This window comes from Mytilus galloprovincialis, chromosome 1 (assembly GCF_965363235.1).
Source record: "Mytilus galloprovincialis chromosome 1, xbMytGall1.hap1.1, whole genome shotgun sequence".
Taxonomy (NCBI): domain Eukaryota; kingdom Metazoa; phylum Mollusca; class Bivalvia; order Mytilida; family Mytilidae; genus Mytilus; species Mytilus galloprovincialis.
Window position 1 is genome coordinate 117,401,375 of NC_134838.1, and position 27,569 is coordinate 117,428,943.

At 31.9% G+C, this 27,569-nt stretch overlaps 2 protein-coding genes across 4 annotated transcripts; both read right to left on the bottom strand.

The window, feature by feature from the left end:
* LOC143054005 (elongin-C) lies at positions 1 to 11,461 on the bottom strand. 2 transcript variants are annotated; one of them, XM_076226846.1, is made up of 4 exons: positions 11,335 to 11,461; positions 7,491 to 7,686; positions 3,395 to 3,443; positions 1 to 926 (listed from the first exon to the last, which is right to left on the bottom strand). In XM_076226846.1, exons 2-4 carry the CDS (start codon positions 7,654 to 7,656, stop codon positions 785 to 787), a joined length of 357 nt encoding a protein of 118 aa, XP_076082961.1. In that variant the 5' UTR covers positions 7,657 to 7,686; positions 11,335 to 11,461; the 3' UTR covers positions 1 to 784. The 2 variants fall into 2 exon arrangements, with proteins under 2 accessions (XP_076082961.1, XP_076082970.1); XM_076226855.1 differs by lacking the exon at positions 11,335 to 11,461 and adding an exon at positions 11,077 to 11,186.
* Positions 11,462 to 23,753: 12,292 nt separating this feature from the next.
* LOC143054018 (cis-aconitate decarboxylase-like) lies at positions 23,754 to 26,854 on the bottom strand. Of its 2 annotated transcripts, none has more exons than XM_076226872.1 (4): positions 26,723 to 26,854; positions 26,065 to 26,179; positions 25,339 to 25,819; positions 23,754 to 24,835 (listed from the first exon to the last, which is right to left on the bottom strand). In XM_076226872.1, the coding sequence occupies exons 1-4, from the start codon at positions 26,735 to 26,737 to the stop codon at positions 23,920 to 23,922; spliced, it is 1,527 nt and encodes a 508-aa protein (XP_076082987.1). In that variant the 5' UTR covers positions 26,738 to 26,854; the 3' UTR covers positions 23,754 to 23,919. The 2 variants fall into 2 exon arrangements, with proteins under 2 accessions (XP_076082987.1, XP_076082980.1); XM_076226865.1 differs by having other exon boundaries at positions 26,683 to 26,760.
* Positions 26,855 to 27,569: the final 715 nt, after the last annotated feature.

Consider the following 27,569-nt stretch of genomic DNA (forward strand, 5'->3'; position numbering starts at 1 on the left):
TAACTTAAAAAAAGATTTATTTAATTATGCAATACACATGGACAAGAATTGTTTTCTACAACTTATAACTTTTTATAGTAATATAAAACATCTGACTTTTAGAACTCAAGATTTTGGAAAAGGTTTTTAAAGTGAATTGTGTGGAAGATACATTACATTGTGTAGGAAACTAAAATTAAATCTTCAAAAAGTATGCAGCATATGACTTTATCAAACTATTGACATTAATTGACACAAAAATAGTAGCAACTGAATAAATACACCACAAGAGATTACACATGAAGTGGGATGATTTACATGTTAATAAATAAGTAATTTACACATGCACACATACATGTATGCATACCTCAAATCTTATCAAAACATTTATTGTAACTTTTGTGTATTATTATGAGAGGTTCAAGAAAGGAGTATTGCAGACATCAATGAAAACAACAATAAAATATGAGATTTCCTTAGCATCCACATAAATGTTTTACATAAAATAGAAAATTTAAAAGAACTATATAATATTGGCACATTCAAATTTCCCTCTGTAAAAATGTGTTAATTAAACTAAATTATCTGACCATTTCCCTTATGTAAGTTATAAGCTATAATTGTTTAATGGCAAAAAAAGAGCAATCTGTGTTTCACTATTTATGATGATATGCAATTTATTTTTCTGACTGCTACACAAGTTTGGAAGCTTAACTTAATATGATGGTTAACATTTCTAAGACTTTATAATTTAACCACAAAAACTATTTAGGATAACACAATATAAAAAGAAAAACAATACATTTCAACAATCAAGAAAATTAGCAGCCATTAAAAGTTCCAGCGCTATTTCCGGAGCAATAGGAAACTCTGGAATCTCTGTTGAACTGTTGGTATACCTCACTTTATATGTAAAATACATGCACACCTTTTGCAAAACATGTGACCTGCAATAAAAAAATATATTTTACATTGATCATTATCATTTAACTCCTTCAAGCAGTCTACTATCGATTTTTCAAAGTTAATTTGTTTGTAATTGTAGATCTTATATAATATATAATATTTAGCTGATCATATTTGCTGTTCAAAAGATCCCTGTATCTATCAAGAGTTTTTAAGAAAATAGCAAAAAAAACCACACAAATAAACTGTTGACAAAGAAATGTGAGGAACATTTCAACTATTCAATGAACATTACGTATACTTTCTCTCGAATAGTTTCTGAAAAACACAAAAATATTAAGTTGTCTTTTAAGGGCAGTAACTCCAATTTTTTTGCTGTTCAAATATCTAAGTTTTTAATTTCAAAGGCAGTAACTGCCGAAAGTTTCTCAACCAGAACTAAACAGGAACTTGAAATTTGTACCGAGACTTTACTTAAAGGAAGGAGTCAAAATACCAATCTCCATTTTTAAGATTATAATGTGAGTAAAATTTTACAGATATTGTTGACGAATAGAAACACATTAATAGTGACTTAAATGAAATAGCTTCCTGCAAATTTTGCATAGATGAAGAAAAATTTCCAACACTTTAAGCAAAATCATCTTTACAACAAGAGGCTGTCACAACGACAGCAAACCGGATTTATTAACATTTATTTGTGTCCTGGCAATATCACAAGAACCATTACTGATGAATGGTGAAAGTGGAAATTGTCAATATCAAATTTGACCTCCATTTTGTCATCAGTATCAACATATAAAGATTTGAAAAGCTTAGATTGAATGGTTCATGAGTAAATGCAACAGCGTGAATGGAAACGCCATTTACGATCTTTCAAGAACCATAACTCCTGAACGGTAAAAGTCAGAATCGTCATTATTGAACTTGACCTTTATTTTGTCATCAGTAACAACATCTAAAAATTTCAAAAGCTTTGGTTGAATGGTTCATGAGAAAATGCACGGACACGACTGGAAACACCATTTTTCAATCTTTCAAGAACCATAACTCCTGAACGGTAAAAGTCAAAATCGTCATTATTGAACTTGACCTCCATTTTGTCATCAGTGACAACATATTAAAATTAGGGAAGCTTTGGTAGAATAGTTCATGCGTAAATGCACAGACACGACTGGAAACTCCATTTTTCAATCTTTAAGAACCATGACTCCTGAACGGTAAAAGTCAAAATCGTCATTATTGAACTTGACCTCCATTTAGTCATCAGTAACAACATATGAAAATTTGGGAAGCTTTGGAAGAACAGTTCATGCGTAAATGCACGGACACGACTGAAAACTCCATTTTTCAATCTTTCAAGAACCATAACTCCTGAACGGTAATAGTCAAAATCGTCATTATTGAACTTGACCTTCATTTAGTTGTCAGTAACAACATATCAAAATTTTAAAAGCTTTGGTTGAACGGTTCATGAGTTAATGCACTGACAACATTTGATTGCCGCCCGCCCGCCCAACCTACCGGCCGCCCGACGTACATCCCCAAATCAATAACCGACATTTTTGCCACAAAAATCCGGTTAATAAAACCAATTAAACATAAACAAAAATACCAAGACAAGGCTGGGGGTGTTAGTCAATTTGTCTACTAATAGTTCACAAACTTCTTGAGATTTTGGTTGCTATTTTGTAGACTTTTCTATAAATACATGTGTATTACAGAGTATTTTTATAACAAAATTTCAGTATACCATATTTATTCTATTTATAGCCCCCCCTTCTAATGAACGCCCCCTACTGAAAATCGTGTGTTCAGAACTTTTGACTTCTAATAAACGCCCCCATTTTGCAGTTAAAAAATAAAATTGAAACTTATCCATAACAATATTGCTAAGACATCGACCCGGTCACTCAGAAACATGAAACGAAAAATCAATAATGCCCATGTTTTAATCACTCTGATAATCCAACACAGTGTGAACAAGTTCCAAAAATAGATCTGTCAGTTACACAGTACGCTGTTGAAATTATGAAATTATGTTCCATTGATGTGCACGCTTGTTCATTCGAAAATTTTAACAAACTATTTGATGAGGTCACATTACCAATAAACGTTATTTATAGATTATGGAGACAATAGGAAACACGTGTATGTTACTATAGTCTGTTTCAACAAAATTCAGGTAAAGATCAATGAAGTAAGGTACGAAATTCGTTTCTCTAATTGACGCCCCCCTTTCGGAAATTGTCTTTGCGCCCGGGGCGTTTATTAGAATATATATGGTACATGTATTTTTTTACTGAACACTCCTTCGTCAATCAATCTTACTATTCTTAGCCGTCATTCAAAGTTAAAATCATTTGCATGTCCATGTATGTCCGTGATCTTTGTTATGTTATCTTTTTCTTCTCATTTGAATAATACATTGTGAATAGATAGATCAGCAAAGATATGCAGAACTTTTCTGCTGCAAGCTTTACTTTTTTCAAATACATTGTGTACTTACGGTATTTCTCTAAAGTTAATTTCATTTGTTTCATTTTCGGCAAACTGTCCTAAAACAAAAAGAATAATGTTGAAAATAAAGAAGCCATCTTTAACAGAGATGTACATGTACATCATACAATTAATAATCTGTTTATAATAATAATCAGAAAAGACATTATTACATAAATATATGTAATTGTATGTCTAATTTTGCATCAATCATGTTTTGATAGGTTTCTAGCAAGAATTAAATCTTGTGCTATATGTATATATGCAGATGACAAAAATAAGAAACCTTATTTTTTGTTGATAAACTTTATATCTATTTTTATAAAGTCAACCTCATTACACTATCAAACACTTCATACTGTAATAATATCCTATATTGCTCATATTTTCCTTTTTTTCTTTGTATATTTTCACTAAAACCTTGCTTATTTTATAAAAATTATTGCATTATGATATTTATGTATCTTGCCTGACAAGGGCCCATGATTGGTAAATTAAAATATTTTCTAATGTCTAATGTACTACCTAATCAAAGAGAAGATTGCTCTAAGGGATACGATTGCCATTGTTTTCATTGATGCATGTATTAGTATTATTTTCAAAAATAATAATTTACATCGCGCAGTCTGCACGGTTAGCCACTAGTCCGATGCCCCAGACTAGTAAAATTTCCATCGGACTAGTAAGTTTTTGCAAAACTTTGTATGGCCAAATAAGAAAAATGTCAGAATATTGGTCTTCGGACTAGTAGTTGAAAAAGTTTTTGGTGCAGACTGTCGCGTGTAAAATGCTCGTAAAATGTAATTTACGTACATGTAATCTGAATAGTTATTCAACTTTAAAAATAGCCAATCCTCGATACAAGTGTATGAACAATGTGTTTAATTTTGTACTATGAATTCCAAGTTTACTTTCCACAGCAGTCACTGAGAGTGAGAGAAGGTATTTCACTTCATAACTTATCACCCATTTTCCTACGTGAATTCTAGGTGTAACCCCATTCCTAACTCATTAAATATTTCATTTCCTTTGGGTCAGTGGGCATGACTCCTTTCCGTACACAGTACTCTGTTAAAATTGCGATCCGTTTTAATATGATATGACGTCTATCGACAGAACGAGTTAATTTTTCTCGATGAATCGTCGTTTGACGATAGTTACTTATTGAAGGGAGACAACAAAGTGATAATATGGAAGACTCCATTTTGGCTGAAGGGGTGTTCTAGTTACACCTTAACGTTGTGGACTACATTTATTTTAATTTAAATGATGCATATGATTTCAAATTATGCAACAACAATAACCCTCAATAGCAGACAGACATAGAAAGGATCTCGTGCCATTTGCAATGTTTTTGAAGCACCTGCTGTGCAAATTTCTTTGATTTTAACCTATTTGGATACCTTTTGACATTAATAAAATGTTTTACTGGCTTTCTGTGCCAGTAGAAGCAAGTTAGATAAATTATTATGTCAATAAACAGAAGCCTGTGTCAAAAACAGGGTCGGTTGATACCATTTTTTTTTTTTTTTGAAGATTCAGTAAAAAAATTAGGGTCGGGCCTAAAAAACAGGGTCGGTCGGGTTACCGGAAACTCCGATTAATTTTTTCTCGGCCTGATACCCCTTCTAGTCAAGAAAACTATACACATGCACATACTTACGTAAACAAACCCTAGACTTGTGATTTGTAGCAAGGACATATATTAAATGTTAATTAAACGACCTCCATTTCTTTATGGAAGTACAATATCAAATATCAGTTTCATAAGAAAACTCCACTACAGTTCTTATATGACAGAAGTAGATTTATCGATCGGAATTAGAGAACTCTCGCATGTTATCAAAACTGGGGAATTCCCTCTGACTTGTTTCTAAATTTATAAAAACACTAAATATAAATACTGCTTAATTCTGATTTTCCGTGTTGTTAAAAACACGCATACAAGTCAAGGGAAATATCAAAAATTCAAAACATGAAGATTATGAGAAGAACATTAATATAGGACAGTTGTTTAAACTCAACCCTTTTGTTTTTTTATACCATTTAAAGCAAGACAATCTCAAGAATCTGAGATGTTCCTTGATGCTTATAATAAAATGGTTGACGTGAGGGCATGGCCCTGAGTCAATGGTATAAGTCTACAGATTGCTTAAAAGCAATTGCTACTTTGTATCCCAAAAAAATTTGTAAGGGTTCCACGGAACCCAGTGTCTCGCCTACTTTTGCTGTTAATCGCAGACTCAACAAAAATGAGGAAAAACATCAATAAAAATTTCCCCCTCGATACTGTCTTTTGATTGAAAGAAGCTTCCAAGTTTGGTAAAAAATCCAGGATAGTTTATAAATCTAATAAATGTTTTATAAACTTTAACTGCAGACTAGCTGTATGTAATGTTAACTGGAAGAAAAACCAAGTCCATTTATAAGTAAAATACGGAAAAAGGGTTTTTTTTTTTTTACAAAATTTACTTCTGAATAATATCTTATGATAAGATACAAGCTTTTGTCGAAGTTTGGTAGAAATCCAGGATAGTTTAAGAACATTATAAAAATTTTAAAAACTTAAACCACAGAGTGAATGTTTTGTTTCTGGCAAACAAACTAAGTCCATTTATAAGTAAAATACGGTACAAATCAAGGATAGTTTATGAAAGTTATTAAAATTTTAAAAACTTTAACCACAGAGTGAATGTAATGTTTCCTCACAGAAAAACTAAGTCCATTTATAAGTAAAATATGGAAAAGTGGAAATTTATTTTTACAAAATTTTCTTCTTGATACTATCTTATGATCATAAACAAGCTTCTTTCCAAGTTTGGTACAAATCAAGGATAGTTTATGAAAGTTACTGAAATTTTAAAAACTTTAACCACAGAGTGAATGTAATGTTTCCTCGCAGAAAAACTAAGTCCATTTATAAGTAAAATACAGAAAAAATGGAATTTTATTTTTACAAAATTTACTTCTGGATATTTTCTCATGATCATAAACAAGCTTCTGTCCAAGGTTGGTAGAAATTCAGTATAGTTTAAGAAAGTTATTAAAATTTCAAAACTTTAACCACAGAGTGAATATTTGTGGACGCCGCCGACGACGACGACGGAATGTAGGATCGCTTAGTCTCGCTTTTTCGACTAAAGTCGAAGGCCTGACATAAATAAGGGTTGGAAATTTATTTTATGGGACATGCATAATCATTATAGGTTAAACAATACAAAAGGTTGTGTAGTCTAGTATTACTAATTTAAGATTTTTATCTTTTTGTTAGTATTTTGGGATTAAACAAAAAGACAGCTTTAGCCCAAAATCATTTCATTTAGATATAAATAAGTACCCCCCACCTTCCCTCCTCATCTTATGTTGATAAATCATGTGATGAGTTTCTCTCCATTATCATGCATGCAATAGCTTAAAAAAAAAAATTAAATGTACAGATAATAAAGTGGTTGGAGTGGCTTCCCTTTGATTGTAAAAATATAAGTTAATGTAGCCTACATGTTCAGAACAGCATGTGACAAACTGTAAATTCAGAATTTATCAATTATTGCAAGGTTTTATTAATGCTTATAATGCTACTAGGTCAATGTAGGTGAGTATCACAATAATTACTAACATTCTGATAGCTGATACATATACATGTATCTGTATGATGCTTTTTATTTTTTTAACTACTAAACTAGCTCACATTTCTGTTCAGTCTTTTAAAATCAAAATAATAATAGTAAGCAGTAGTTGCTGTAATCACTGTCTGTTTCATAAAACCCTATTAAAATTGAATGTCTACTGTATTATACAATCTACATTGTATATCTCATTTTCAATATTTTCAACAAGTAATTTTTTCTACAATGTTCATAAATGTGCATTGAAATGTTTTAAGCATTCAATGTTCTTTTTATCTTAGTTGCTATTGTATTGTATTAGCGGACTTTGTGGTATGTACTTTGGTCATTGTTGAAGGCCATATAGTAATCTATAGTTGTTAAGTAATGTTGACTTCTGTGTCATTTAGTCTCTTGTTAAGAGTTGTCTCGTTGACAATCATTATGACATACCACATCTTCTTTTTTATATTCTTATGGTAATAGTATACATGTACATACCTGGCCCACTTAACATGGCTTTGATTGTTCCAGATGTCAGTGCATGATCTCTTTTGACATAGAACTCATGACCATCAGATGACACCAGTTTGACATACATTGCATCAGGTCCTTCACAACCCCCGTACATCTTCTCCTCATCTCCCTTTTCATCCTTGTCTGTCATGTTGAATTAAGTGACTAGTTTGAGGATTTCCTGCAAAACGTCAGTATTTTTACATTTAAATCTTAAACGCCAGTATTTTTAATTTACATTTAAATCTTATATTAACAAATCTGTATAATGTCAATCAATGTGGGAATATATTTCTTCTAAGTTTGAATTTCAAGTGGCATGATTGACCCTTGGAAAACCTACGGTACATCTTTATCTAGGAGTTGTAAATGAATTGCATACAACCATTCTTGAGCTTGGGCACTGATCCAGCCCAGGCATGTTAATATTTCTACTACAGGCCTACCACCATTGGGCTTGTGGCTTCAAAAGTTTAAAAAAAAATCAAAACCAGGATATATAAAACACACATTATTTATAAACATAATGAAACCTTACATAAAAATAAAGTATTAGATTGAAAACTGTAAGAAGTTACATGTACAATGAGCCTGGATTGTACCTGGACAAAAGATGTGCTGTTCAATGGTTTTCGTTTTAAAAATAATTAGTTCATAGATGTGTCCTGTTTCTCATTTTTTATTAGAAATTTTATGTAGATTTAAAAGATAATCCCTGGCATTTGGTTCAGACAAAAATACCAGAATGTTATTTTTGTAGCTCCACCCTGTTTTTAAATGTATCAGCAATTCTAGAAGCTAAATATACGCATTATTTTCTATTATGGATTACTTATTTACGCTACATTTTGTATAGTGTTGTTCCGATGATCGGAATAAGTCGGAAATCAGTTGGTTGGGCCTGGCGATGTCGATAATCGATTGGGATTTTGTTTAATCGATTGTCTTTAAAGTTTCCGGACTTTAAGCTTATCAACTTCCGGTCCGTTTGCGGTTTGCATTTTATATGCGCAGTCAAATAAATAATAACAAAAAATATCAGAATCGATGACAATAACAATGTCAAACATCCTATAATTAAAGACATAACAAATTTCCTTCTTTATAAATGTGACAAATGCATTGACTATAAATATTTGCAGATTGGTGGAATGTTATTTAAAATAAATAACTTTGTATGAAATACTTTCTTCCAATACCGGTAGATTCTACTTGTTACTTGAGAGAGTACATAAAATCATTCTGATTTTAGACAAAATAATTTCTTAGCTTCATTAGAACGTGTTGCAAATTGCTTTTTATTAATGTTTTATCCATTTGTAGCATCAAAAACGTCATATTCCTTTCCAAACTGCTTGCCAAACATCGTTTATTTTTGTAAATTTTCCGAAATTTGTCTGCCATATTGAAAAATGAAAGAATCACGAATCGGATACTGTTCAACTATGTAATAATTCCGCATTCTTGCAATTATAAGTTCAGACGCACGAATGACACAATTGACAGAAAAATAATGATCACAAAAGTGAAAAAAAGCATTCTACACGAATTAACAGACATTGGCTTTGTTTACTGTATATATTATAATGCAAATGCATTGTTTTATTTTTTTCTGTTAATCTTAAATTTTTTAAAGTTAAAAAATTTCATATATCTTTTCTTAATTAGAAGCACTTAAATGTTTATACAGCTATGTTATATTGAAATTGTATTGTGAGTTACACTATTGAAATTTAGAAATGTTAGTGTCACTGTTGGTAATTAATGTTGTAATTATGAGATAAAATATATTCAATATGAATCTTGATTCTTATCAATTAATTGTTTTAACTGCTAAATAAATAGTTATCAAAGGTACCAGGATTATAATTGAGTACGCCAGAATATATGAAAAGGAAACACAAGATCAAATATGAATATATAAACTCTACAATGATATGGAATATACACATTAGACATGTACAATGAGACTAAATGCATGATTTCATTTTAAAAAAAAAGGCAAGGTATTATGATGCGATTATAACCGATAGTCGGTTGGTTGCTGTCAACCGATTGTAATAGATAATCGGTTGGTAATTTCAACCGATTATCCAACACTAATTTTGTACCAATGCAATGCTAACAGAGATCAGACAACAGAATTGACTGCTGTATTTATTCCCTCGTGTAGTCACAAATTTATCATGAGTTTACTCATATTTGATTGCTCTAAAACTAGACAAACATTACAAGAAGCAGAAACTATGGCAGCAGTACTATATCGTAATAGATATAAGAAGATGTGCTACTATGTATGAGTGCAAAAGAGACAACTCTCCATCCAAGTCACAATTTTTAAAAGTAAACCATTATAGGTCAAAGTACGGTCTTCAACACGTAGCCTTGGATTTCATTTTACTTTAAAATGTACAAAACTAAATATAATTAGAGACCAACTGTTTTCCAAAATTAGTGAAATAGTTCCCTCTTTTTTAAATATGACTAATGAAGCAAGATTTAAATTTTTGTATACATGTGTTGAGACTGATATAATTAGAATTATTGTTAAATTTATAAGCGACATGTACATTTCTAGAAATGCTTTATTAAGCACTAAATAACTTTGTGGTACCACCTCCTCATATAATGTTTATGAAATTGGTATGATATATATATGTTTGTATGTTTGTGTATAACAAATTTGTATTGTCTTGGTATCAATCCTGTAATTTTGGATTTTAAACCAATAAAAATTACTTACTTACTTACTTACTTACATACTTTGACTGAAACAGACATGGATTATTGCTCCACGGGGGGCCCCGATTGATCTTGAGTAGCGTTTCCATTCTGTTTCAAAATATATATACAATTCTTTGACGTCTAAGATGATGGAAGTGTTTAATGACCTTGACTGGATAAACATCCCTCCCACGGTCGGCTCGGTGCCCCAGGGCGTTTGGTGAACGTTTAAATATTTTCTGCAGTGGGTCAGGAACAAGCAGAGGAAGCCATTTTGGTAGGCTACCATTTTAGTTTTGGTAAGTTCTTTTGGTTTGTTTACTGCCTTCACAATGGCTGCTTTCACAGCGTTGGATTGGTTTTTGTCATTGAAAGAAGTAAGAAGTTGATCCATCTATTAGTAAACCCTCATCGAAGATAGCGGGTAAAGGAGAGCTGACCCAGCACATCTGTTCAGCTGTAATGACTGTGACTGGAGGTCTGAGACTGACAGTAATAATACACCTTATAACTATTTGGAAATTTGTTCCGGTTGACATTTTTCGAATTATGACGTTAACATTTTAAAGGAACCTTTGTGATGTCCAGTAATCTGCTAATGCTGAGTGAGCGATAAGGTTGCCTTCCCCTTCCTATTCGGCTATTGTTAATTCTGACTCATTTCACAAAAATTTCTAGGAAATACTAGTAAGACATGAAAATCTTAGCATACCCCATAGATAAAATGTTATAATAAGATTTTAAGGGTGGGGGGGGGGGGGGGAAATACCCTGTTCCTTTCAGATGGTTAATTTTAGGGATTTGATACACACAGTATATAAATAATAGATTTATTTTAAACTGTCACCGATACTCAGACGGTTTTCTCATTCAATCTGTTTCTTCCATAAAAATATAAACAGCTCTAGACTCAGATTTACAAACACCAGCTAAGTAAATGTTTTAACTGATGAAAATACGATATTTTTAACTCGCACTGACTGCTTTGTTTTGATCTGAACGTGAGTGAACATGTGAAAGAAACGAACGTTAATCAAGGATTTCAAATCTAACAATTGGATGAAATATGATCCATTTTCTTCACAATTACTTTATGTATCCTTACCAAAGCGAATACTTGTATAAAAGTGGGGTTTCAGCCCCTTAGTTTTGATCCTCACGCTTCCCTTCGATGGTCCTTACCAACAGATTCCCGGATGAAAATGAACCTCGTGACTTTTGTGCGGTGTTATGTCAAATTCCGTCATTTCGGAAAATAATTGTGCAAGTGACTTTTTGTTGTTTTCTTCAAGAAACGTTATTTTTTGTGTTTCCTTTACCTATTTTTGGCACTTTTGTAAATTTGACATCTTTTGTAATATTTCCACAGATCCAATTTTCCCCAATATTATTCTTCTTCTTCGTACAAGCCTCCTCTAATATTAGGAGCACCTCCATATGGAGTGCTCAGTACCTTTTTAATATTGAGTCCCCTTCTTTTTAACTATTTTATAAATGATCTAGTAGGTAATCTTGATAACAAACATACGGATCCAGTTGCTATTGGGGATACCTCTTTGAACATTCTTTTATATGCAGATGATATTGTTTTACTATCTGAAAGCAAAGAGGGTCTACAAAAATCTCTTGATATTTTACATGAATATTGTTCAACATGGAAACTACAAGTTAATACTGATAAATCAAAAATTATGATATTTAATTCTAATGGCAAGACATTGTTAAACCATTTTACTTATGATAATGCATATCTTGAAACAGTAACAAATTATTGTTACTTGGGTATTGTTTTAAAGTATAATGGCAATTTTTGCCTTGCTGTGAATACTCTAATGGAAAAGGCCAGGAAGGCATACTATAAAATAAAGAAAACTATAGGTCTCAACAACCCATGTAGACTTCTTGAAAAATTGTTTGATTGTTTAGTTACTCCCATTCTTACATATTGTAGTGAAATTTGGGGGGTGGATTCACATTTTAAAGACTCTGATCCATTTGAAAAACTTCATGTTAAATTTATCAAAGACATATTAGGGGTTCACTGTAAGGCATCTAATGATGGATGTCGAGCTGAACTTAATAGAATTCCCTTGAAAAATAAAATATTATATTCAATATTCAACTACCTGAACCATATAATTTCTTCGGAAAATTCTTTTGCATATGATATATTCACTAAATCTGTAGATTCAAACCCTTGGGTCATAAAGGTCAAGAGTCTTTTGAATGAACTTGGAATGTCTTATATCATCAATAACTTTAATTATGTTAAAGGTAATTTAAATTCTATTAAACAAAGAATTAATGACCAATGTTTGCAAGTTCAAAATGCAAATATATTTGAATCCAAAAAGTTAGACTTTTTCAAAAGTGTCTACATAATGGGCAGAAGACCACCCTATGTTGATATATTAAAAAACAGAAGTGACAGAGCTGCAATATGTAAGATCCGTATAAGCGCTCATACACTGATGATTGAAAGAGGGAGACATCTAAATATTCCCAGAAATGAGAGATACTGCTCTGTATGTAATTCTGGTCAAATTGAAAATGAAAAACATTTTCTTTTACATTGTGAAAAATACTCAACTAAGAGGGACATATTTTACCATAAAGTTTCAAATATAATCGTTGATCCTACAAAATTTCAAAAACATGAAAATAATATAATCTTTTTATTAAATAATAATTCATACACAATCCTAAAATTAACTTCCTCTTTCATCTCAGACAGTTTGAACCTGCGTAAAGCAGAACAAACTCTATAAAATTGCTAATAATCATTGTTCATAATATTACTGTGACATATTAATATTGTCATTATTTTCAATACTTAATATGTTTGACCAACTATGTAATTGATATATTTTTTTTTAATCATTTACTGTTGATGATATTGATATCGTTCGATGATATTGTTCTAAATATGCCTATTGATATTCTATGCATTATTACTATTTGTATACCAGTTGTATGGGCCATTGCCAATTATTGTAATTGTGTTTGTGCCAATAAAATATTTGTATATTTATTTGTATTTGTAATATTCAGTTATTAAAGAAAAAATGTATCCAACATATGTACAGCACATATAAATATGCAATACAAGTGCCATGTATGGGATATTTATAGAGACCTTTTATACAAATTAATTGACCATATATTTATTAAGAGAGTATAAGCCTACATGATTTAAAAAAAAAATAATAAAAGTACGCCGGTTTTATTTGAATTTATCTGTTTATGAATAACGAACATACGTTAAAAAAGGTTGAATGTAATAAGATCTATATGTGATATAAAGATAATAATTCAAGATGTAAAAATTTGATACAATCTAAAAAGACAGATTTTCTTAGTGGAATGTTTTATACGCACTTTAATTCATGTATCAGGCCGGCAATTTAAAAATAAACTGGATGAAATTGTAATTCTAAATGCTTGTTTTGTCACACCATCAATAAATTAAAAATATATTAAAAAAAATCATATTATATATGAGACAATATCTGAAAAAGTCTAATTTTGGGAAATAAGAAAAAACAACAAATTTTTTTTTAGACCCAGTATTTTAATAGCACAAATCGAAGAACACACATTGGGGATCTAGGAACTGTTGTCTGTAATTCAAACAATTGTTTAATAAGGAAACAATGGCTATTTTAAAAATGGTACAAAAAAAATCCAGTTCTTTCCTGTTACCAAAGTGAATCAATTTTAAAAAGTTTCTAATGGGAATAAGGAATAAGTTTAAGACACTATTTGTGGTTTACTAGTATATCCTGCAATAGTTTATCAAATGCCAATTATTGATTTTAGCATTTGCAATACAAAAGGTTTAGAAATATACGTAAATATAGTCAGATATGTCGGTAACATGAAAGAATCTTGAGTAACAGCACAACGGTAACAGGACAGAGTTGGTAACAGAAAGGATTTTTCTGCTTTACTTTAATGTTTAAGAAAAATACATCATTTTAAATTGGTCACAATTGGAAGATAACAGCAAACAATGTCATTTATCCTTTGAAACTGTATTTGCAAGATGAAAAATCTGCCTAGGTAATGAAAAATTCTAAAATAAATTCCTTTCTGTTACTATCTACTATACTAGAATTGCACAATGTTCTCTGCTGTTATCAAAAGCAAAAAACCTATTTTTTTATTTAATATACTGTATATTATTTTGAAATTTATTTAATATGGTGGTGATAACTTATATTAATTGAAATGGTTGGCATATAGTAGATTAACTTTTCGATTCTTCAGTAAAATTGTCTTGAACATCCTTCCTGTTACTTATGATGGTTATGCTGTTACTTTTTATCAGGTAACATGACAGAACGTAACAGAAAGGAATTACGCGATAGTTTTTGTCCTTTTTATCACATTAAATGTAAGTGTATTTCCTGTGACATATAACTTTTAAAAAGATGATATAAAAACACACACAATGCTGTGGTGCACACTTAAAAATATTCTCAGAAAGTGTAAGAAAAGGCTGTAACAGGATAGAACACCAATAAGTATTTTTCTATAAATTCTTACCTTGGATGGGCTTGAATTTTCAAACCTGGCCGCCTTTCCAACTATTTCTTTGTACTAATGCATTCAGGAAATGATGCTCTTTACAATACATAATGGGAAAATAACTCTTGGTCTTGTTTACAAACGTTTCCACAGGTAAAAAAAAACCAGTGGTAACAGGAGGGAAATCACCCCTGGGGACAAATTTTTTTTCTGTTAAAATTTGCAAAATTTTATTACATGCTATAGTTATAACATAAAAAGACAAAATAGGGGCAAGTTTATTATATGATATATCATATATGTGAGAATCGGACGCCTGTTTAATTAATTTGGATATCATTTGAATGATTTAGTTTTCAAAAAAACACAGGGGACAACATGATTTTAGGGGGGGTTGAACATTTAAATTACAATATTTTATTAGAAGAAATATAAGAATGAGTGTTTAATTGGCAGGCCATGGTGCATTATATAATTTAGTTTATACTGAAACTTAAAATTTTTAAAAAAGATGGTCGAATAAAAAAATAATTGCTGGTGAAGTGCGGGACATGGAAATTAGACTTTTTCAGATATTGTCTCATATAATACAACATATGCCGGTTCCCATCATAAACGTATTATAGTCATGATTTGAGAATCCGGGTCCGTTCGCGCCCATTCACGTTCGCACCCACTCATTTTCGCCCCCTTTCATTTTCGCACCCTTCATGTTCGCACCCAAAGTCCGTTCGCACCCTACATGTTCGCGCCCAATTTTGATTGGTTTTGTGTTTAATAACTTTGTCATCAAGTTTTGGCAAGTAGTATTCTTATAAGTATAATTGTTTTCATGGTCTCAAAATAAAGTGAGACAGCATTTTTTTTGTGTTGAATAAATCTTAATCATGGGTGCGAACGTGCGAGGTGCGAACGTGTAGGGTGTGAAAGTATATTGGGCGCGAACGGACCTGATACCATGATTTGACCCCGCCGCATTTTTGCGCCTGTCCCAAGTCAGGAGCCTCTGGCCTTAATTTCGTTGTTAGTCTTGTATTATTTTTAATTTATCGTTTCTTTTGTATAATTTGGAGTTAAATATGGCGTTCATTATCACTGAATTGGTATATATATTGTTTAGGGGCCAGCTGAAGGACGCCTCCGGGTGCGGGAATTTCTCGCTGCATTGAAGACCTATTGGTGACCTTCTGCTGTTGTTTGTTCTATGGTCGGGTTGTTGTCTCTTTGACACATTCCCCATTTCCATTCTCAATTTTATTAGTGAATTAAGAAAAGTAATGGGTTTAAATTATTTAAGCTCATTTATAGCTTTAATATTTTTCTCAAGTTTCTTTTCTTTTATCTTTTATTTTTTTTGGTACAATTGTTATATGTACAGACATACTCTGTGTCGATATATATGATATATATGTGTCACTTATGATCATCAATATTTTCATTTAATTGTAATTTCTTTCAATTAAAAATATATATCTTCCTATATCTATATTATTGAACGTAGTTTTCAATTTAGACTTGTTTATATTTTTCCGTTTGGGCTTGTATCATATTTTCCCTCCGGTTTATATGATCCGTTCATCCTATATTGACTCTTAAAATTCAAGAGTCTATCTTAAATTGAGGGTAAATTATATGGCCTTCCAAATACCGTTTCGATCCCTAACATCACTGAAGAGACATTTATCATGTTTATTGTCGAAATCCGGATCTGGTGTACAAAAAAAATATTGACACCTCATGTTTGTGGCATAACATCTTGGCCACAAGTTTATTGTTTTCTGTTTAGTATTAAATTTATATTAAGATCCATTTTGTTACATCTTGGGATCAATTTTATTTGGCAATCGCCAATGGCAGTCAGCAGGTTTAAAGAACATCAGTTGTTCGACCTGTTAGTCAAATGCGTTTTGTTTAAATATACTTTTTCACTTTTTTGGTCTTTTTGAAAAATGTTGTTTGTGCTATATTTAGACCCTTCTACAACGAATTTTTTTTTTACATGCACACGTATAAAAATTGCGGTTTTTATCCAACGCAATCATAGGTTTGAACGTAGTTTTCAATTTAGACGTGTCATGATATCTATATATATATGCAATAGATATCTTGCTGTTTGTTTTTCAAAATTCCAATATTGCTATATGCATTTGGAATAACAAATTTTTGATTTTGTTTTCAATATTTTCCTGGAATTTTTCACAATTATCAAACAACTCCCAGGTATATTTTGAACAGTCTAATCGCAATTGTTCTATCGCAGTTATAACTGTTCGTGGAGGTACATTTAATTCCGTTTTGCTGGTGTAGTTTATCTGTGATCTTTTTAGTTCACCGCGCGGGGCCCGAAGGTCCCCATGCGAGCTTATACCATCACTTGGAGTCCGTCGTCGTCCGTCGTCTGTCGTCGTAATTAAACTATTTCAAAAATCTTCTTTTAAGAACTGGTGTATTAATTAAAGTATACCGGAATTGAAGGATAATGGTACCTTTCTATATGGTAGGATGTTGATGAAGATTGCCTTCATTACTTTTTATTTGTTGAATCAATCTATTGCTTTCTCTATGTTCATGTCTTTTAAAAGTTCAGGCTTGCCTTCGTTATCTTGTACATAGTTTTGTCGAATTTATAAGCATATATTCAGACAGGCACTGTCATATAGTTCTTCGTTTAGCTGTTTAGGGCACTTATATCTTTATAATATTGGGCAAATCTTTTTCTTTGTTCTCTTTAAGGCGAAAGGTAAACTCAACATCTATTTTCGGACAGTTGGTTGTTGTTCGACTGTTGCTTCTGCCTCTATTAATTAGCCTATAAAATAGCAGCGTATGCAGATTATCCATTGTTTTTTGGTAAAATGTGTGTCTATATTTCTATTGCATTTGCTGCTTTTTGTTTACTATTCAGTTTCTTTTTCTAATTCTTTAGTTAAATTACTAAATGGTGTTCTTTTGGTTTCCTTTTAGCTAGCCATTCATTATATATTTTATGTTAATAAGTGTTTCCATTAATACTTTTAAGTGTATATTGACATATTTTCCCTCTATAGAATTGAATTGATATCTTGTTGTATGATATTGTTGTAGCTCCCTTTGTCCATTTGCTCCAAAACATTTTGTGTTTTGGTTTGTTGTTCTTGGTACTTGGGTTTCTAATATTTGTCATCTGGTGGTTATTTCCATCTTTACAATTGAATGTGCTGATGTATTTGTATTTGATTTTTCTTCAATTTTATACTCTGTAACTAAATTATTGTCTTGAACAAGTATACAATCTATTTGTGATGAAAAACAGCATGAGTATTCTATTTCAACACCGGTATAGTCGGGTTTAAATCGTCAATACATTTGTCTTAGTATTTCCTCATGCATGTTTGCTCTGGATGTATGTACCATTCATATCTGCTACTACTATTTTGTGTGTATTTTCATGCTTTTTTTTTTTATTAAGTTGAAAACAATGTCCACGCATTCCATATATTCAGTTTGCGAATTCGATGTATGTGTTGGCATATAGGCATTTGTAAGGCATACCGGGTATATGTGTATTAGTTGGTGTGATATTTACTGCTATAACCCTCTCATTTCATCTTTATTTTTTTTTAAAATTTAGCTGGACCATTGTATTATCCAACGTATGGATACCCCTCCATTTCCATTTGGTAACTTGAAGCTATCCAGAGGATCATTTGTATCGAAACATCTTGTATGATCGTTCATTGTTTGAAGCACTTTTTCACTCCTTTTTTATCTCACCTGGCCCAAAGGGCCAAGTGAGCTTTTCTCATCACTTGGCGTCCGGCGTCCGTCGTCCGTCGTCGTTGTCCGTCGTCCTGCGTTAACTTTTACAAAAATCTTCTCCTCTGCAACTACTGGGCCAAATTTAACCAAACTTGGCCACAATCATCATTGGGGTATCTTGTTTAAAAAATGTGTCCGGTGACCCGGCCAACCAACCAAGATGGCCGCCATGGCTAAAAATAGAACATAGGGGTAAAATGCAGTTTTTGGCTTATAACTCAAAAACCAAATCATTAAGAGCAAATCTGACATAGGTCAATTGTTCATCAGGTCAAGATCTATCTGCCCTGAAATTTTCAGATGAATCGGACATTCCGTTGTTGGGTTGCTGCCCCTGAAATGGTAATTTTATGGACATTTTGCTGTTTTTGGTTATTATCTTGAATATTATTATAGATAGAGATAAACTGTAAACAGCAATAATGTTCAGCAAAGTAAGATCTACAAATAAGTCAACATGACCAAAATGGTCAGTTGACCACTTTAGGAGTTATTGCCCTTTATAGTCAATTTTTAACCATTTTTCGTAAATCTTAGTAATCCTTTAGAAAAATCTTCTCCTCTGAAACTACTGGGCCAAATTTAAGCAAACTTAGCCATAATCATCATTGGGGTATCTTTTTAAAAAATGTGTCCGGTAACTCGGCCAACAAACCAAGATGGCCGCCATGGCTAAAAATAGATCATGGGGGTAAAATGCAGTTTTTGGCTTATAGCTCAAAAACCAAAGCATTAAGAGCAAATCTGACAGGAAGTAAAATTGTTGATCAGGTCACGATCTATCTGCCCTGGAATTTTCAGATGAATCGGATAATCGGTTGTTAGGTTGCTGCCCCTGAATTGGTAATTTTGAGGAAATTTTGCTGTTTTTTTGTTATTATCTTGAATATTATTATAGATAGAGATAAACTGTAAACAGCAATAATGTACAGCAAAGTAAGAACTAAAAATAAGTCAGTATGACCAAAATAGTCAATTGACCCCCTAAGGAGTTATTGCCCTTCATAGTCAATTTTTAACAATTTTCTTAAAATTTGAAGATTTTCAATAACATTTTCCACAGAAAGTACTGTTATAGATAGAGATAATTGTAAGCAGCAAGAATGTTTAGTAAAGTAAGATCTACAAACACATCACCATCACCAAAACACAATTTTGTCATGAATCCATCTGTGTCCATTGTTTAATATTCACATAGACCAAGGTGAGCGACACAGGCTCTTTAGAGCCTCTAGTTTTAAGTCCAATAGGACAAATTTATCATAGATACCCATAGGATAAACTTATAATATACCAGGACAGGTAGAATATGCTCCTGTAGGCATAGTAATGTATTTGAGAGCTCTAAAGTATGAAGAAATGCAACATTTGTTTTTAATCCCTCAATATTGCATGTTATGATGTCAATGTTCTGACTTAAATTTCCTGGTGGTTTGTTCTTCTTTCGGTTACTTCTGAAGATAGTCCTTTTTGGATTGTGATACGAAAATGTGGTCCTTATTTGAAGATTGCTGTAGACGCGGTAGATTAGGCTCATCTTGTTTATAATCTTCATTTTGTACTATCATGTTCGATTTTCTGTTTATCTCTTCATCATCATAATCATTTTAATCTCAACATTTTGTTCATATTCATTTTGAGGTAGTGTTTCAACGTTGATCGTTTTAGTGTCCGAGATTATTCTGTGGGATATGTCCTGTGTTAATACATTTAGTTGTTCAAATTCACCGTCTTCTGTACATTTTCCTTATTCATGATCCTTTTTATTCATCATTTTAGATTTTGTTTCATCTTCTTATTGTACATGCGTTTGAAATGAATGGTATAGGTTCTCTATTAATTAACTATATGCATTTCTATAGGTGGCTGATGTTCAGCTGAAGACCTGCAACTCACTGATTCAGTTTGGTATGTCATGTGCAATTGTCTGTTCGCAGCAATATGTGTAGGCATATTTTAATGGAGTTGTGTGCCATTAGATTTTTTTTTATATTATAGCATTGGTTAATTTGCTCATTCTGCCTTGTTGTTCCATATTCTGTTCTATTATAATATGTTGGAGGCATATTCCTGAAGTGACGCATTGTGTTTGGTGGCATTTGTATGAAATGCATATAATATTGCAGTATTTGGACGAAGAAGTGCATTGTATTCCATGGTATTTGTATGAAATTGTGCACTGTATTAGATGACATCTGCATAAAAAAGTGCACTGAATAAGATGGCATTTGCATAAAGTCATGCATTGGATTCGTTGGCATATGTACAAGTTTTGGATTCGGTGGTATATGCGTTGGCTGTGTTGGCATATGCATATAATATAAAATTTATAACGTGTTGTCTGCATGTAATTAAAATAAAGACAACAGTGGTATATCGCTTTTCAAAAGTCATAAATTGATTGAGAGAAGTTTGCTTCCCACCATTTCCGGGTAACCCTTGGAAGAATCCATGTTGATGTGGAATGCAAGGAGCATTTCGTAAAGCCATTTGTGTGGTTGGGGACGTTTGAATAAACATGTTCTGTATGATTTAGTTTTTCATTATTTTTAATCGATTCTCTAAATGCATTTCCTTCATTTGGTTTTGTAACTGTTGGTACATGTATGTATTGTGTGCGTTACTATTTATAAACCATTAAATGCTGTTGGCTTGGCATTTTGTTGCGTTTCTTCTCTTCTTGTAAAGATGTTTAAGGCTGACTTCATGGGCTTGATTTCATTCTCTGGGTTAGTATCCTAGTTCTTTTAAGCAGTGATAGTTTCCTCTTTGTCGGTTTTTTTTCACCATATTTTCCTTTGTTCTTTTCTTCTTCCTATTTTCTCCCATGTTTTTTGTTGGTCTTGATTCATTACTTTCGCTTGACTATTGTTTTGATTTTGCTGTTTCTCCTGTCCTTTCATTGATAGCAGGTGAGAACAAAAAATCCGTTTCACCCACACCTATCTGTTCTATCATCTGATACGGTATATCATTAGACCTAAGTGGTAATTTTTCGTCTCTACTTATGGCTATGGGTTCAAGTTTCATTCCTGTTCCGAGTTGAGTATTGTGTTGTGTTTCTTCCTTTCCACCAAGTGTTATTTCATGTATATGTTGTCATCTTCTGTAGATTGATCACAATCTGTTGTATTTCTACTTTCGTATAGTAAATCATCACTACTTTTCATATAATTTTCTTTATAAGATATCTTGTATACTTTATAAGATATCTTATATATTATATGAGATATCTTAGAGGTTTTATAAGATATCTTATATCAAAATTATTTATAAGATATCTTATATGTTTTATAAGATATCTTATATAAATAATTGCATTGAAAATCTTTTAAATATAAGGCAGCAGTCCTTTTGCGCCAATTACTGTTCTTCAGGAGTATCATTAGCGCCAAATTTTGTTTTCCAAATGTATCAATTGCGCCAATATTCGGAACTCATTTGCGCCAATTTACCTGTACACATATCTATCATAAATATTAGTGATACAAATTTATTCTTATTTTGGCTTAAAAAGTATCAACTCTTCGGAGATATTTCATCATGAAGATAAGCATCTGGAGAGAAATGACTCGACTTGCAATAGACAGTCCATGTATAGAGAGGGAAACAAATATTGCTTTGCTGAATATTTAATATTTGCCAAAAGAGAATAAAATGGAAGCTTTTGATGATTATGATTTAGTCACATATGTTGATGACACAGTGCTTTGTTCCCATCATCTGTATGGGCTGAAACTCTATCTACAGCAAGACGTACCAGTAACGAAGCAGAAGCATTCCACAGGAATTATTATGAATTGTTTTATGCATTTCATCCTTCAATGTTTGTCTTTTTGGACGATAAAGTGAAGTTACAAGCTACTACATACATTAAATTGGGAATGAAACCATTCAGTAGCAGTAAGAAGAAAGTATTTTTCAGACTGAAAGGAAACATTTGCCGTGTAAACTGCCGGTTCCGAGTCCGAATAAAAGAGGAGGGAAGTAATTCTTCTTCTAATTGGCGCAATCGTATGTTTTATTTTTGGCGGAAATGATACCATGTTATGTTAAAACAGGTGGCGCAAACGTAGCATTGGAGAAAAAAGTTGTGGCGCAAAAGGACGCATTTTTGGCGCAAACGAATCTCTCCCAAATATAAGACGTGTCCTGAATCAATCCAATGAACCATGCAGAGGCTTAATTGATCCGTATTGGTACATATGAATGTCTGATTAATTGATTTTTTTATAGATTTAAATGATTATAATCACATGTCTAGTCTATTATTATTTGATACACCTGGTGTTTCGGTTAAGGCTTTTGGCCAAGACATTCCTCATCAGGTACCCCTAACCCGTATTTTTTAAGTCTAGTTTTAATGATTGTATACATTAGATACTGAATACTATTACTGGGGCACGACACCATTTTCAAAGTATGGTTTACAGTATTAGCTTTGTTTTATTCAATGAATTATCTGAGTTTTGATGATGTAAGCATGTCCTTTCAAGCTATTTTGCTTCTAGTAGGCTATAATGGGTGGTCTCTGAAAAAGCTGTTTAGCAGTTTCGTCTTTTTAAATAATGTGCCAGTGCTTTCTTATGGTTTTGCCTAGTTGTTAGGCAAAATCTAGGAAAATCTAGGAATACGCCAGGTGTCGTGCCCCAGTAATATTATTCAGTATCTAATGTATACAATCATTAAAACTAGACTTGAAAAATACGGATCAATTAAGCCTCTGCATGGTTCATTGGATTGGTTCAGGACATGTCTTATATTTAAAAGTGTTTAAAAATAACGGTTGAGGTCGCGTTTATAAGATATCTTATAAAGTATATAAGATATCTCATATAATTTTCTTTATAAGATATCTTATAAACTATATAAGATATCTCATAAAGTATATCATTGAGGATATCCGCGTCTGGCGTAAATATACAATTTAGTCCTGGTATCTATGATGAGTTTATTTAATAAAGTTTATAAGATATCTTATAAATATTTTTTATATAAGATATCTTATAAACTATATAAGATATCTTATAAAGTATATAAGATATCTTATAAAGTATATAAGATATCTTATAAACTATATGAGATATCTTATAAAGTTTATTAGATATCTTGAAGTTTGAATAAATAGTAAAACGGCTTGCCATATAAATATTCAGTTTGTATGCCTAATGCACTTCAAAATATAATTATACAATCTGATACTTAAACAAGTTTATTATAACCAATAAATTAGTAAAAACAATGAAGATAGAAATAATTCATGTTAAAAAATATAATATAAACATGGTACAGTAAAGGTTTTGAAATGACACTGCATACAACCATTTTCATTTTTGTGCTTTGGAACTTAAAGTTTAACCACTTATTTATATAATATTTGAGACAATTCATTAGCTGATGTATTTTTGTCCATGTTACTCACAAGGTTTATTATATCACACCTAGTTTTACTTTTCAAAATTTTTGTATTTTTAAGGAATTTCTTTTGAACGTCTGCATCGGTTAGAGGATAACGCCAGTGTCCATATGGTGTTGAACACGAGCTCTCAACCAATGCTCCATCTTTTAGTTGTACGATTACTTTGACATACATGTCCGCAAAAGAAGGAGTATTGTCCTCAGGGGTTTCAATTGCCGTTTTTTTCAGTAGGTTGAATACAGACTGTCGTTCTCTGTATTGTTGTCTGAACGTTTCAGGTGTGATAGTCCCATCCAACAGCGCCGAACAGACAGTAAATTGGAATGAATGTCTGCCTTCATGTTCACTTTTTGGAATCTGTCGGTTTATATACTTAGATTTTGGTGCTATAATTTTGATGCCTTGGATGTCATTGAAAGAAAAGTTACCCATTTTATTTTTTATTTGATCCCTCGCACTTAGTGCAGCATCGATTCCCCAATGCATGCCTAAATGACACGGATATTGTTTGATTGCGATATCTTGATCATGCAGTAAAACATTGTCAGCAGTATCCAAAATATTGATGAATCTTTCAGGGTTATAATCTTCATAAAAAGCTCCAAAACCTGAATCTATGTCAAGAATTTGGCTATTTCCTTCAATTCCCTTTTCTGCAAGAAGGGCCGCTTCCAGACCAAATCGAGCAGACTTTCCAGAATGTAGTGGTTTTGTCATTGTTCCAGCATTGGCCATAGGTGCTCCGGCAAATGATGCAGCTATGGCCATAGCGTGTCTGCACTTCCATGTACCTAAACCCAATAATCTTGCTGAAGCAGCAGCACTCCCCATTACACCAACTATTGCAGGAGGATGTAACCTGTAAAATAGTGGTTTATATATTTAGTGTGCGTGTGTAATCTATATTTTAGTCTTTTTAAAGAGCATTAATACATGTTTATGAACATATTTTGCAGACGAAACGTCAATTCATTAAGCCTGGTATTTATAGACATGATAACATTTTTTTTTCAAATTGAAGAATGATTTCAAAAAAAACAAATCGATATCATATTTCACAGGAAAAGGAAATATACACTTTTCAAATCAAAGTACTTGTTGGATTATATGGTATTATATTGAATAATACCATTCATCACAGATTTGAAGAAAATCTGCAACATTGTGCATATGTAACACAACCTGTAAAAATTGATAAACAATTGTCAACTAAAAGTGTTTTGCGTTTAGTTTTTTTTATCTAGTTGTTTTCATGATAACTTTTTTTTTATTACCTTAAAAATTACAGCTGTTGTAGTATTTGTTAATCTATTTATTTACGTTTATTTAGTTCTTCAATTTTGTGCCCAGAAAATGTACTACCTGTTAGGAATATTCCGAGCATTAGCTGAACATCTTAGTAAAGCTCCTTGGACTTGAATACCAATGTTAAACGCCACCAAAACATCCTGAAGAGTAGGCTGGAGAGATTCAGGTAGCGAGTCAGCCAAGGCCAATATAGATGGTAAAACTGGACCACTTGGATGTGTTGCTGGGTGCCATGTATCGTCAAAGTCCATAGTATGAGTACTACATCCATTTAAATATGCAGCCATAGGTGGTGACATTTTTAAATGTTCTGTTCCCCAAACTAAAGCTTTTGCATGTTTGCTAACGCCATGTGTTTCCATGGCAAATTCTCTGAGTGTGTCAGCAATGTCAGTTTGTGAACCAATAAGACCAACACCAATTGTATCAAGAATCATGCGTTTACTTCTATGTATCACCTTATCTGATAAATCATCATACGAAAATTCAGCCACATGGTCAGACAAAAGGGTTGTAAGGTCCTGCAGTGGATATGCTACAATAAGATATTTATGTCAGTATCAATGCTTTCTGTGACTTGGCTGAATGATCAAAATAGTTTTATTAAAATCTTGAACGGAAACAATAAAAGACTGCTACACATTAAAAAAAAAAAAAGAAAAAAAAGGAAAATTATATATTTTTTTACTACAGAAAACGATATAAAACAGAACAAAACGGAACTGAAATGAAATTTACTTCACATAAACTTTCGTTAATTTTTTTTCAATTGTGTCTGACCTGAATATCTCTGGACACCATTTAAAGCTGTTGTCGACTGGTTCCTCCTGAGTGCATGTAATACAGTACTGTTCCCACAACCAAGTACTCTTGTTATCTGTCTTGCAGTAGAATACTAAAATTTGAATAAAAACATCTTCTTTTCATTTTCTCACTTTTGAGATTGAAATAAATTAGTTTATTTTAAGTACAGATACTTACTTACGCAGTGGAACAGGAGAGTTTTCGAGTCTAAACTTAATGGAAGAGGATAAAGCGAAATATGTGGGGGTTTTCGAGAACAAAAATTAATACGATGTACCTCCCGCTAAATCTCCTAAACTCAATATACTCTTTGCAGGCAACATTTTATCGGTTTTACTTTTTTGTTTTGTTATGTTTCTTTTATCTTTTTTGTTGTTGAAATCAACCAAAAAAAATCTAACCTCAACTTTTCCTAGACAAACACACACTTTCGTTTCGTGCACAAAAATATGACTCTGAACCATTACCATGAAACAAACGGTTAGAAACAAAATAATAAAAGTACGTTTCTAAAGTATCAAATGTTCTTAAACAACTAATGATCACTAGTCGACATTTACCTTCATCATCAGAAGTCATATACAAAACATTTACCTTCATCATCAACATCAGAAGTCATATACAAAACATTTACCTTCATCATCAACATCAGAAGTCATATACAAAACATTTGTTCATGGTTATTCTTTCTGTTTATATACCAGCTGATAGATAAATCCAATCGGAAAGAAGGACTTTCCATTTACGATGTCATCCTCTTGTAAAATTGTCACGTGTTGACAACTTTCCTATACATGACTATTGTTTTCCCGTAAATGTACTATATTTGTGGATTTTAATTTTTGTAAATCAAAAGTTATATAGAAATCATAGTTTAATAATTAATTGAACATTAAAAGAAAACCACACAGCTTATGATATATTGTCGTGTACAAGTTGTGATTTTGTACAGGTTATAACATGTACAAAAATGTTGTGAGTGTTATAATTTGTACAATACAAAAATACATGTACAAAAGTACCTCATACATGTTATAACATGTACAAAATATTACTTAAAAGTTGGTTTAACTTGTACAAAATTTGAAAATAAATATATGTTTCTATTACAAAGCATGCCATAAACTTCAATAATATTTTCATCATTTTTTTTGTTATTGTCCATTCGTGAAAGTGTGATATCTTTTTGATACAGGTAATGACCAGATAAGTAGTTTTTGTAATTACTTCAAAATACCTTAAGGTGGTATGGGAGTCTAATTTAATAATGATACAATTTGTTCATACTTTGCCAAAATGTAGTATATATTGTGATATGATAAAAAAAAAATATAAAAAAAATGATAGGTTTCTGGGCATTTTCTTAAGCTACAGGTTGTGACAACATGGTACATTTTGTATGGATTATACAGGGAAAAACATCATTATGTGATTAGAAGTTAAACTAATTGATTGAATCGAAAATAAAATACGAGAAGCTA